At 36.0% G+C, this 14,252-nt stretch overlaps 1 protein-coding gene across 1 annotated transcript in view; it reads left to right on the top strand.

Annotated features, from left to right (window-relative positions):
• Window positions 1-14,252, top strand: part of BIRC6 (baculoviral IAP repeat containing 6) — a 173,569-nt gene that overhangs the window by 30,814 nt on the left and 128,503 nt on the right. Inside the window, 2 exon segments of the mRNA XM_029965115.1 lie at window positions 5,639-5,788; window positions 10,351-10,576. Of these exon segments, the coding sequence (XP_029820975.1) occupies window positions 5,639-5,788; window positions 10,351-10,576 (376 nt within the window).

The following is a 14,252-nucleotide window of genomic DNA, read 5'->3' as shown; positions in this document are numbered from 1 at the left end:
TTGTATTACTATTAATTTCTGTCTTGCATAAAATCTGTTTTGTATTTCTTGATAAAAGTTAAAGGGCTTATTGTTACTGTGCATTGTACTTTCCCATCAGGTGTTATTGTGTATGGTAATTACATTCTTGTAGCATTTGCTATAATCTGAACCTGTTTTGGGACATGGGGTGTAAGATAACAGGTCTGTTGAGTTGGAAGCATTTATTCTGTGTGTGTTGGAGTATTTGTCTCTGCCTAGACAACCACCATCTCTGTTACTGAGTGGAGGATGCTTCATCTTCCTCATAACAGACAAGCACATCATTCTGCTTTTTCAGTAAATCTCTCTGAGTACTATAATATCCATCTAGCAATTTATAAATAGCTTTGTTGGGACTTCTTTTGTTCTTGCTGCCTTGAAGATGGCTGAGATTTGGGGTTTTTTTCTTCTGTAGTCCAGTATGCTACAGGTACTCCTCAGCCCACAAGTTTCCTATTTTGAATATAGTACTTTGATTACTTTAAAGAAAATCCATTGATTATTCTTATCTCTTATATACACCCATTGCACCTCTGGTTGGAACTTCCATCTTCTGCTCTGCAATCGTATTAAAATGGACTTTGGAATTTGTTATTTTTATTGTATTAATGCTTTAGAAGCTTTCAATTTCTAGTCCTTATTTAACATTTCATTCACTTTGCCCAGTGTAATTTTTCTCACTTTTGAGAAATTAAGTCCCAAAGCCATCATAAATATTTAGGGATCAATGTCCATTAGAAATCTGGATTTCAGGATCTGGTGCTAGGTATGTTTGAAGCCTCAGAGTCAAAACATTTATGCTAAAATGTGAAGCTTTGTAAAGAATGACTTGGATCTGCAATGTTTATAAATAACTGTAAGGCATAAAATTCAGGAACACTAAAAGAAAAAGCAAATCAAGAACCTCTGCTATTAATATAACTTTTTAAATTCTGCATCCTGTCATACATTTGAATACCTTCTTATACAGAACAGGTTTTGCATAATTTTTGTTGTCTTGAATCGTAATCACCCTTTAAACTTTCTGCCATGAGTGCGTAAAATTTCTTGCTTAGCTACTAGGTGGACGAAGATGGGGTTTTTTTATTATTGATATTTTTTCTCAAATGCAGTTTTCCTAGGCTTCTTCCAAAATTCTTCCAAAATCACTTTGAGTTTTTAATCCACTAGGTTTATTACCGCATATAAGATAGTGCCTGCAGTCCGACAGCATTAGGAAGATATGTATTGAAAGCAGAATAACAGTATTCAGTGATGTATTCAATCCTTCTAGAAAGAAGCTTGTAGTGCAAAGACATAAGTGAAAATGTTAAGTAGAAGTTTTGGAACATACACACGTTGGAAATGCTTGGATGTTGTTGGAAAACTATTCAGGAATATAAGCTGAGCAGTATATTCTTTCCTGTTTACATGCTCGGATGGTGAGGGCAGGGAAAGAGGTACTTTAATACCTGAAAGTTTTGGATGCAGAAAAACCTTTCTTTTTTTCTGCTTCTCTTGCTACATCATAAAATTTTTCCATAGCTGTCTTTTAGATATGACTAAAAAGGAAGCTCTGTGTGAATGGGTGTTTAGATTTGGAGTGGTTTAATGTAGAGGTGTTTCAGACCACCCAAATCTTCGTTCGCAAAGCCTAGCCATGATGATGTTTCAGACCTGCATTTGATGTCATCCATCCTTGTGAGTCCCACTTCAAATTGTTACCTCTCAGTGTCAGCTTCAGGTACTTACCTGTTTCTGCAAGGATTACCTGGAGTTGACCTCTGGGAAGAAGTGTGCAAGTACATTCTTGGTTCCAGTTCTGTTAAACAAACATGGTGGACTTTATTCTCTTTGTATTTTGCTTTCTTCTCTTCTCTTCCCCTTGGTCAAGGTAGACTATAGTTAATATTCCTCTTAATAGTACTTTGTGTGCTATCGTATGGGGGTTTAAATGTTTTGTGTTATATAATATAAGACAGCTTATTTTATGCTTTTGTAATATTCAAAATTATAAGTACGAAATAAGTAATTTCTTCATTAACTATGCAGTAGGCATTGTTTTTGAATAGGGATACAGCTGTAGGGTGGTCTTTTGATGATATTTAAAGCCTATTATCTGGTGCTTAAGAGGATCAGATATAGTTTCTTGTGGATGCATAAATTTCCAGAGCTAGAGTTGTCACTGTCTTTCTGATATCTCAGTTTTCATCTTAACTTTTTTTTTTAAATTAGAGTCCGACTAAAAAATTACTGAAGAAGATGTTCCACAGCATATGTTCTACTTTTTTCCTTTGTTGAATTTGTTTTGGATCACTTCCTTACTTTAGCTGCTTAGCTGTGTTTATCATTCAGACAATTTTGTTGACCTTTGCTTTGCAATACAGAATTAGGTAAAAAAGTGGACATATCTGAACCTATTTTAGTTCAGTATAAAGATGCAAATCTCTGCTTGTGTTTTGTTTTGAAATTTGTCCATGTTTGTGTTTCTGGGAATATTTTTAAAAGATCATAAAGATGTGTCAATTTTCTGTCTTTCATTGCTCTTGATGTTCTCCCTTGTGAAGTATCTTCGCTCTCTGAAGAAATGTTGAATAGGAAGCTGTGGTGGCATTTCAGACAAATGCTATAAAAAGTGGAAATGTTCATGGTGTTCTGGTGAAGAAGGTACTTTCTGTACATACTGTCTGATTTGAGCAGGTGTTAAAATCTATACCATCTCTTTGAGTGCTTGAACTCCTTCTAGTGAGTGAAGCATTGCTGGATTGTGCTCAGCTGACATTTTAAAATGTGTTACATTATAACATTTTAACGGTGTTAAATTATAACAAGAGTTTTTCAAATCACTCCCCTTTGTTGGAAAAAGTATTTTTTCAGGTTGGAGTTTGGTAGGTCAAAAGTGAGTTGTGTGTGCGCTGATACTTCTTGTGGCAAGCCTGCCAGAACCGAATGGCATTTTGATACCTTTAAGAATTGATTCCTCCAAATCTTGTACCTTTCATTTATAGTGGATTGCTTGCTCTTGAGTTGTAAGTAGTGTACTAATTACACTCCATAGCTTTTTTCTGATTTAGTTTGGATATCTCATTCGTGTCTTCCCTGTCATTAGGCTTTGTCAGCCTTCTCTACTGTGTATTTGAAGTTCAAGAATCAATTTAGTATTTTCAGTTTTCTACCTTCTTAGGCAATGGAGTCTAATAGGACTGGAGAGAGGTCAAGTTTTTACATATCAAAATTAGTGTTGAAAGTGATGCTGAAAGATCATCTTCAAGTCAGGATCAATTACACTTACCCATTCAGCAGAAGAGTAGTGATCACCCTGTTTTTGAGCCTCTTCAGCATGCAGATTTAACAGCCTAGTCGTGAAATTTCTTCTACTGCATGCTGTCCTTGATGATGATTTTTCCCCTAGTGTTTAGCCTATATCATCTTTGCTCATTGGAGTCATACTGATTGTATATTCATTAGGAACATGGCAAATAGATTTCTTCAAAAAAGAAGGGGAAGACAGAGTTTATTTATATGCTGTTCTTTTGCAGTCATTTATTTGCTCCAGCTGAGTATCTCCAATCCTTTTAAACTTTCCTTAGGGACTTTAAAAGAAAAGAAAAAAATCCCCAACCCTTACTTACCCCTCCCAAAAGACCTGCTCAAGTCAGTCCACATGTTTCTTGATGAGATAGCCAAAACCAGGCACAGTAATCCTACGGATGTCTTTGAACAGAAGAATTCCTTAAGCAGCTCTGCAGTCTGTATGTACCATGTGCATGTGTACATAATGAAATGTTTGCACTTTGGAGCAGGAAGCTGAACGAGGTTTATCTTCTGACTCACAAGAGCCTCTTTTGCAGAACTGCTGGCTAGCCGATTTTTCTTCATCCCATAATAGCTCTTTTAGTGATTTCTTGCTAGGCATAGTAACTTTCACTTGTCCCTGTTCAGTTGCATTCTATTTTTCCATAAGTTGGGATGAAATTTTATAGCTAAAATCTCCAAGAATAGTATAAATTGTGTTGTAGTGAGGTTTTGGGGTAGCTCTCTTGATGACATTTTTCAAGCGTTCTGAACTTGCACATTTAGAACTAACCCGTCCTCTACAGCCCAGTGTCAAGAGAAGTAGAGGACTGTAAGTTGTCTAGTGCATAGTTTCCTGTGATATGGCTTTGTTTTCCAATTCCTTTTAACTGTTTGGATATTGTTTAACTATATCCTTCAGTTGTGATTTGCTGATGACGATTGTGTTGTTCTTCCAGACTCCTTCCAGAGTGCAGGATACATTCAGGATACTGAACATCTCACCAGATTGGCTTTGACTGCAGTGGCCTAGTCTCTGACATGTGCTCTAGCTTGTGCTAGTGCTGCTTTCCTGGAACCAGTAACTGGTTTGCCAGAAGGAAGCTTGTAGTTTATTTGAATGGATTTATGATTCTTATGTTCTGTTTGTATTACCCACCAAGTTCTTGAGTCCATGCAAATTGCAGATTTTAAATACACTTCAGAATTAAATTACCAATGTTTTGATTTTGTTACCTGGTTTTCGAGGGAAATATTATGGTGCTGGTTTTCAACTTGTCTCCTTTGTGATAACTGAGTAAGTCAGTGTCAGCTTTGGGAGCTGGGATTTCTTTAGCCTGCAGAAGAGGAGGCTCAAAGAGGACCTTATTACTCTCTACAAGTACCTGAAAGGAGGGGAGGTTGTAGTCAGGTGGGGATTGGCCTCTTCTTCCAATTAACAAATGATAGAACAAGAGCACGTGGCCTCAAGTTGCTCCTGGGGAGGTTTAGCTAGGATATTAGGAAAATTTCTTCAGAGAAGGGGTTATCAAGCATTGAAACAGGCTGCCCAGGGAAGTGGTTGAGTCACCATCCCTGGAGGTATTTAAAAGACTTGTAGATACCACGCCTAGGGACATGGTTTAGTGGTAGACTTGGTAGTGCTGGGTTAATGGTTGCACTTAATGATCTTAGTGGTCTTTTCCAGCCTAAATGGTTCTATGACTTCTCTGTAAATGACAGAATTCATCTATGTGTATCTGTAGTGGTGAATAATGGGCAACCTCCTTGAATGATTTCAAAATTCCATCACTGCATTGTGTCCATTGAAAAGTTTTGACTTGCTGTTTTGCGTGTTGACCTGATCAGTGTTGGTAGTTCTAGGTTTGATGAAATAATTTGAAGAGCAGAGAAATTAGTTGATTTTTCAGTTTTCAAATATCAAACTTTAAAAGGAAATTTATGTAACCTGTACAAATGAGGTAGTGTAGGCCTTTACTTCAATGATGGAATATTTCTCTTTGTAAACATATTTTGGATTATGGAAAGTGACATAATGGTTATGAATTTTGGTCTCTATTGAGGTTTCCTGTGTTAATTACCTTTTAAAATGCCTCCCCCCAATGTCTTACCTTTAATGCACTTCACAACTGCAGTATTTTTGAAGTTCTGGTTTGCATTTGCCCTGAAAAAAAATTGTAGTGCTAAAGCAAAATGAGTATTCCTGTATAATCTTACTGGTTTCAGGTCCTGCATAGTTGCTGTCATAATTGCATAGCAGTTCAACTGCAAGCCAGCCTTGTGAATTGAGTTTAACTGTATGCCTGTCTAAACCTTCTTCTTTTGTTGTCTGTGATGATTTTAGGTGGAGAACTTCATTTCCTTCAGATTGGAGGGACCTGTGATGACATAGATGAAGCCGATATACTTGTAGATGGATCCCTTTCCAAAAGCATAGAACAGTCATCAGAAGGCACCAAACCCTTATCTAATCCTTCTAGTCCAGGCATTACAGGTAAATTTCACATGTGTAAATGTACCATGAGTAAAAAAACTTCTGTAAATTTTGGAAGTTGCATATTTTCAATTATTTAGTAGCATGCTGCTTTATAATTTTTTTGCTGCCCGCAGTTGGAGTTCTCTAGTTGCTGTCACTGATTATGTACAAGCATAATATTTCAGCAGTTCCTGATTAAAAAACAAACAAAGAAAACAACAAACCCACTTTTATGTAGTTGACTGTTTTTCTAATCTCTACATGTGATTTTAAGTGTGGCAGACAGTGAGAAATGGGTAGTTGTGCAGTGATTGAACTTTCCACGTAGTTTAAATAGGCTTGAGATCTTTATTCGGAATTAAAATCATGTCTTTATTATGTAAAGTTGCCTTAAAGTTTCATGCAGAAGCTGTACAGGTCTACTTAATATAACTGTACAAGGCATGTATTTAACAGGTACTTTTGCACACAGTGGAATTGATACTTTCTGTACATCAGGCAGTGTAGTTGCTGTAGATAAATTAAGCTTAACAATGTGAACTCTTGGATTTTTGTTTTTAGTAGTTTGCCTGGGTTGAGCTCAAATTCTTCTGTCCTTTACATATTAGTTTCCTTCCTCAACAGGTTCTCCACCCTTGGACAGCAAGAAATAATTATTTTGAACTGTCCAAATTCTGTTTTTGCCCTAAACATCCTGTTTAGGTGTTCTCTTTACTGAGGTTCTCATATACTGACCTGCAACAATCTGCTGCTTTTTGTAGTCTCCCAGCCCACTAAGGTTAAATATGTAGTTGAGCAAGAGGGTTGTTCTTTTTGTAGGCAAGCAGAAGGGGAGAAATGTGAGGGACTCTTCGTGTCTGTCAGGGAGAACAGTGAGTTTGCAGGTTATGGGAGCTCCTGTGTGGGCCTCTCAGTCTTTTCTCAGCGCTCATCAAAGATGCTTTAGTGTAGATCAGTTGCTACTAAAACTTAACAACAAATCTAATTTTGCTAGTTTAGCCTGAGGAAGATTTGAGTCATGCTGAGGTTTTTAAAGGGTGTATATACATATATATTCTTGTTTTGAGTTTATAAAGGGAATTGTTTATGAGAGACCTGTAAAACTATTATTATTTTGATTTTGTTTTAACCTGCGGTTGTTGAAGATAGAGAAAGAAAGCATAATTGTTTTAGTTGGATTGGAGTTTGGAAGTTTTGGTCATGTCTATTGGGACAGAAATAGGGATACACTGGGAATAGATTACCTAGAATATAAAATACAAAAATTAAACAATATAAAGCATAAGGCTAAAACAGTGATACAATGGAAATAAACCATTCATGTAGCTATGACTGTTTCAGAGAAATTATGTTTATTTTGCATGTACATGTGTGTGATGGGGGGTGTCTTTGCCTGCAACTGCAGAGGACAAAAAAAGGTGGGAGAGGAATGACTGGCACTACAGGGACCATTTTGGATCATGGCATCTTTGTTGTCAGCAGGCTACTTGCTGTCTTTCTCCCAAAACCTCTGCTTGCTGTCAGCCTTCTAACACTTTTAGTTGTGTTATGCTGTGTTTGTGTAATCCCAATTTTATTCTGCAAGAGTCGATCAAAAGAGGGAAGGAAAAGATGCTTTTTGTCATAAGATTTCTTATAAGCAGCATTACAGCAGTTGCTTTGAGGACTGAATTTCTCCAGTTCCTCCCCTTTTTCACCAAAGAAGCCACTCCTGAAGTTTGAAAATCTCTAGGAAATAAACTGTTGTATGTACGTGAGCAAAAAAGGTCTGTGACTTTCTTCTGCACCCTTCTTTTGCTAATGGTGAATAAAGTAAAAAAGAGAATATAAATATCAAGGACATAGATGTGCTTCAATGGATGCATTCCCTGTACAGTAGCTTATTAGCAGATTTCAGTGACTTCCAATCAAGTGGTAGCTTTGACTATCCTAATGAATCAAGTAGATGATAATTACTGTTTAAATTCTGCCAGTACTGTAAAGGGGATTTTTTTTTTTCTCTTTTTTATCTCTTTCTCATCCAGCCTTCAGCATAGGCTTGAATATGGCTTATTGGAACAAGAAATTGATTTATTTATGCATAGATTTCAAAGTAGCTGTAGCTTTAGATTGTCCACAAGCTGCAGGTCCTCATTTAAATAGTCATATAGTTCAGACAGTGTAGTATTGCTTGATCTTGGTCTGTAATGCTTTCCAAAGAGTAATGATCAGATAAATTGAGAACTGTTTTGCTGTGCCATCAAACTGAGCCACTAAAAGCTGTGAGAGAAGCTTAATAGTCATAGGAAGCCAGTGCTAAAATGAGGGGACTGGGTGGGAATTGTGGAAACCAAACGGTGTTTGCAGAGCTCTTAGCCAAACTATCCAGGTTAAGGATACTAAAGTCAATAATACAGGATTCTCAGCATATATGTGAATGATTGCCAGGACTGTGCCAACATCTTCTGAGTCATTGTCTGTATGATTCATGATGAGCCTTTGTCCCCAACATTTATAACATCAGTGTTAATTCCCTTTTATTCTTAAATACTATACAGTAGAAAAAAACCATTTTCTTCTACTTTTGTCCTAGCATGTTATTCAGACAGAGACACAGCTCAACAGAGGCTTCTGGGTTTCTCTTTGAGGAAATGAACTCCTGCAACAAGCAGAAACTTTTTGCCCATATGGTGTTCCTATATATTGTGGGCTTTGTTTGTGTGTTTATTTTTCTCTATTATTGGCATTCTAGAATGCATTTGTTAAATTTTATATTCCAGCCTGAATTTACAACTTGGATGCATTTTAAATTGTATTGTTTTAGAAGGAATTAAGTTAATATTTCTGTTTCACTAATAGAAATATACTAATTTTAGATTACTATTTCCTTTTAAGGAGCAGAGGTTTTTGTGGTGAAATGACCTAAAATAATGCTTTTTTTTTTTTTTGAAGTGAATTGAAAAAGAATATTGGTTTTCCTGACTGGTTTAAAACCTGTTTTCAAGTTTGCTGTTAGAACCAGCTTGCCATAACATTCTATTAGAATATAATAAAAGTATTATGATTTTTCAAAAGAAGTCAAGTATACTTGGCAACACGGGAAAGTTAAGTCCTTCATTTTTCAATTTTAGGGGTTGATACCACATGTATGTGGTTGCTCTGAATATTTTGAATTTGTATTTGTGTCTGTTGGAGAGGGAAGGAGAATGAGGCAGGAAAAATCCAGTCTAGTCAAAGATAAAATTGTTGTACAGTTTAAGCAATGATCTCACTTCTCATTGCAGTGTCATCCAGCTAATGAGGTTCACATTTGGCAGTTAAAATAATGAAGGTCTCTGCCCTATTATTGAAATTCAATTTTTAAAGCACTTCTAATTTCTTCAGCATTTTCCTGCCTCTTAGATTGACGATTAGAAATTATTATAGTTGCAATGACTGGGTGTCTCACCTGGAGCTCAACCTGGCTTGCTTTACAAGACAGTCTCTAGGTTCAGACTTCACTGGGAAGTATTTGTGTATTATTATCCCCCCAGCCAGGGTGGTGAAAGTAGTAGTCAGGTAGTAAACTTTCTCCTTTTGAAAAATATAATTTCTTTACAAGTAAGTGATTTTCTCCAAAATGCATTTTTAAGAGAAAATGCTCAAAAATACAAGAAAATTTATATTGTGCATATCTTATTTTCCCTTTGTTTGTTTTTTGTTGTTGTGGTGGTGGTGGCTTTTTTATTTTTTTCTTGGGTTTTTTTGTTTGTTTGTTTTATGGTTTTGGGGGTTTTTGTTTGGCTGGGTTTTTTTTGTTTGTTTGGGGTTTTTGGGGGGGGTTTGGTCTTTGTCAGAAAATCTGATTATTTTTAGAGTTTTCTTGTGATTTCTTTAGGTGTTTGGCTTCCTGGGATATTTCAGTTTTCAGTACTTCAATTAATATCCTTGTTTCCTCAGTGCAAGGCTTCAATATGAAGACAAGAAGGCAGTATAATTCTCTAGGCCCAGTGCATTGCATTTAAGTGCATCGCCTAAAGCATGTTTGTTTTTCACTTACCCCTCTTTTAAGCTAAATTGGGAACCTTTCACAACATTCTAGTAATTCATCATAAAGCAAGTACCAAAGTGATGTCTTAAACAGTGATAAAAATGTCACAGTTACGTAGTAATTCTGTATGTCTGTTTTCATGAAATATAAAACTTTTTTTTTTATCTGAGTCAATAGAGATATTTAAAAAAAAATGTTTATTCAGCTTTACATCTTCAAAGTGTAGCTGGCTAATTACTTATGGCTGATGATTCTGGTTAAATCCCAGACAGCATGCTCAGAGCTTTCAGTACTTAGAAAATTTATTCCAAATGAACTGCCTTCAAAGGATACTGGCTTCAAGGCTGGGGTTTTTTGGTTGCTTTGTTTGGGTGTTTTTATTTGTTTAGGGTGGTGCTTTTGTGTGTGTGTTTTTTATTATTATTATTTTTAAAATGAAAAACCTTCATATAACATGTAGTTATTTGTATCTGTAGCAGTTTGGATATATTTCAAACTGTTCATAGGATGTTCTTGGGGAAAAAAAAAAGAAATCTGCGTAGTAATTACTGTATGTTCTGTAATTATTCAGGAGTTGATCTTTTGGTGGACCAGCCATTTTCCCTTGAAACACTGACATCCCTGGTGGAACTGACCCGTTTTGAGACGTTGACACCACGGTTTTCAGCCACTGTCCCTCCCTGTTGGGTAGAAGTCCAGCAAGAGCAGCAGCAGAGGCGGCACCCTCAGCATCTGCACCAGCAGCACCACGGGGATGCAGCTCAGCATACCCGAACCTGGAAGCTACAGACAGACAGGTAAGGAGGGTAACAGCCCAGAAGGAATTGTGTGCACTGCTCAACTAGTTTGTATAGCTGTACAGTCACAAATGTCATGCAATTTAATTGGTTTTAAGTAGTGTGCAAGTTTAACCACGTGTAATTTTAAAGATGATAATCCCTACTTGGTAGTTTGCATTACAGGTCTTTATGAGATTGCCAGAGTTGTTTTAGTGGACCTTGAAACAAATTGAAACATCGGGTTTTGAATTGGGGTATTTTAGTTTGCCAAATGTGGCCATTTCATTGTGTAATTAGACAAGCACACTTGCCAGAGTTACAGATATTCTTGATATATTCTGTAAAAGTCTGATTCACCCTTCTTATGCGTATACATGTTCTTAATATATTTTTTTAATCAGAAAATGGTGCCAGTATGACTAATTAGTTGTCCTAAATGAAATGGTATTGTAATTTATTTTAAAATATGAAGAATCTAGATTTATGTCTGTTCATGTGAAGTTAAATCTTTATATGTGAGACATTTACTTAAGCCACTACAGCGCCCTAGTTGTGCTACAATTTAGGTAGTATTTTCATTGAAATGAACTGCACCAGCATGATATGTGTAGTAGTACTTAGTGTTTAACACACAATGTGAGAACTTTAAATTCCTCTGAGATCCTAAATACAAGTACAGCAGTGTTGCTGTCTCCTTTGAAGAGTTGCTTAAAACCTACCGGAAGTAGCTTTGCATAGTTTTTGTGAAAAATGCATGGAGAAACAAAACATAGATATAAGTTTTATTGTGTGTTTTATGAAGGGATGTGCTTAAGACACTACAAAGATCTTTTAGGTCAGGCTGTTACACATCTGTTCCACTGATACATAAGATTTGGAAAGGCCATACAGTGGAAACAATGAAATGACCAAAGGGAGCTAGAGATCATACATGGGGCAGAAAAAGCATGTTGTGGAAACAAGTGATAGCTGGCATGTGATAATAAAGTATTCCAGGTGGGGAAAACAGGTAATAGATGCAGGCATTGTCAGGGCTGACAACTAACAGGAGCTGAACTTGCTTTAATTAAATATTCATAAGCTGTGGTTAAAAACTTGCAGTGCATTATAGGTTTAAAAACCTTTGTTTATCTTGTGGTTTAGCTTTGTGTAAGTAAAATATTCTGTATGGAACAAGTGGAAAGGAGATGGTTCCTTGGAAAATAACTTCTAGTTAAAACAATTGATTATCCAAGTGTGCTCAGCAGCAGTTGAAAAGTAAAAGGCTACCAATATGGAGATACAGGGAAGCAAACAGTGAAGGTGATTGCTGTTAATTGGAAGGTGATAAGCGGAAAACTGGCTTATGAATATTGTTTCATTAAAGGAAAAGAACTATGCCTGCTGCCAAGTAAAGCAAGGTTGTAAAGAGGTAAAGTTAAAAGTTTTGGGTTAGTACTGGAAATCTTTGACAGCTGCTAAATGACTCACAATGAAAATTATTAGAGTTCCTTTGTTCTTAGGGTAGAAGGTTAAGATTGAAGGCAATGTTAACTCTTAATTAAAAGTTATCTGGGAAGAAACTTTTTGATTTCTGGATTATTTTGTTGGTTGTTAATATGAGGTTCCTTTTATCTCCTCTTTGAGTGCCTCATACTGATACCTATCAAGATGTGGGATTACAGGGTTAGATGGATGAGTAATGCAATTTGATATGGTGATTCTTTTGTTTCTCAAACAGATAGAAATGTGTTTTAGGGAATGGCATTTAAGGAATGGCATTATATTATACTCCTACTCTTTCAATCCTACTTTGTTTTTTATAAAAGACTGTGTAACAAAGAAAACAGAAAAGCAGACTGTGGTTTACCTTGTGAATTATCTAAATATCAGTACTGTCCCCTCAGTGGTATTCAACTGAAATGTTGAATGGGGCTAATTCTTTTAAAAGAGATAGGTGAATTCCTGATGTGCATGGATAAAACAGTGACGTCTGAGTTCCCTGGCTTTTTCTCAAATTTATGTAGGATGTATTTTATGTATTCATTTTATGGAGGCATATTTGAAAATATGTGAAAGAAGAAAGAGCTATGTACTGATGTTCTGTCCAGTGTTCAAACTCTGAAAGTGGCTCTGCAGTTCAAAGTTGAGTTGTAGTGGAAGAGCAGATGATGAGACATTTTAGAAAAGGAATGAATAAGTTGGAAAATATTTTGTAGATGGGAGAATGATGGTATACTGGCATTTAGAATACAATATGGATTGTATGTTCTTCTTTAGGAAGATGCTATAGATGTAGAAGGGTGTCAAAGGTGAGAAGAGTTCCTAAAAGACCTTGCATTAGATTGTCATAGAAAAGTGATACTTAGGGTGGATATACTAAAATATTGAGGAAAATAGTAAGGAGTAAATTTTTTTTTTTTTACTACTTTGAAACTTTGCACATGAATAAACAGGATGCACTTAGGGGAAATTAAAAAAATCTTTAAAGGGTATTTTTTTAACTAATCACAGAATTAGATTGTGAAGTTTATTGCCACAGGTATAAGATCTCTTTACTGTTGGATTAGTGGGAGATCTTCATGGAGGTTCATTATTCCATACATGCCTATTGAGCATCTGCTGCTCAGTTCTGTCAGAAATAGATTTCTGGAGCAGACAAATAACAGTTGTAATTCACTATGCAACACACACTACAAAAGATTACTGCAGGCAAAGTGGCTTATTATTAATTTCTGGGTTTCTACTAGATCTTTAACTAAAATTGGATGAGCAGAATACTACTTAGTCTTTCAGAAGTCTGGCTCCTTTGAATGTCTCATTTAGTCCATGCTTTGCATGGAAAAACCATGATGTTTGCATGAAAAACCACCCCCAAACCTCTCCCTGTTTTGCACTGGAGTATATATTCTCCAAGCCAGAGGAAAGGCACTAATGATTCTAAGTATTTAGGGTTACAGTTGCTTACAGAAGTTTTAGGGTTTTTTTTCCCCAGAGCCATAGGATAAATTTCCATTTTATTTTGTTTACCTGTGTTACTGTACAGTTAGCTGAAAATTCTTCACTGTTGCTTCTTAAATCATAACCACAAACTGCCTTCTGTCCATCTTTCCTCCCAAAATCACTGCTTTTCTGTGCTACTTGCTCTGGAAAGCAACATTACTTTTACCTGATATGTGCCTGAGGGAGATCTGGCCTTCAGGGATATTACTGTAAAGAATTAAATACACTTGCACTATTCCTTAATCTATTTTCAAATGGTTTTCTATATAATACTTGATGTAGAGCATATTATTTGATTTAAAATACCTTTTTGTGATTTAGATGTTAGAAAGATATCTCAAAAATATTTAGAGCAGCAAACTCAGTTTCTTAGTGTTCTCAGTTATACAACTGAATATGCACAGTCTATCAGTTACATTTAAAAAATATTTGTTGCTAACTTGAGAGGATCAGGAAGTTCAGTATTTTAAAAAATGTATACAAACAGAACAATTGACAAGTGGTTAGTTTTATTTTAATTACTCTGTGATTTGAACTACCTTTTGAACCTTAGTGTATAAAACTATGGAATGGATTATTGAGGGGTACTTATTATCTCAAGTTTACACTTTCAGTGTAAACCAAACTTGTCTTCAAAACAAAAATGTGACTTACAAAAAGAAAGCTGTGCCCGTTTTGCACAGCACAGGTTTCTGAGTGTGCATCTGGTAAG

This window comes from Manacus vitellinus, unplaced genomic scaffold (genome assembly GCF_001715985.3).
Source record: "Manacus vitellinus isolate BGI_N305 unplaced genomic scaffold, ASM171598v3 scaffold_8_pilon, whole genome shotgun sequence".
Classification (NCBI taxonomy): Eukaryota; Metazoa; Chordata; class Aves; order Passeriformes; family Pipridae; genus Manacus; species Manacus vitellinus.
The sequence above is the reverse complement of the archived record's forward strand: the minus strand, read 5'-3'. Positions and strand labels throughout refer to the sequence as shown.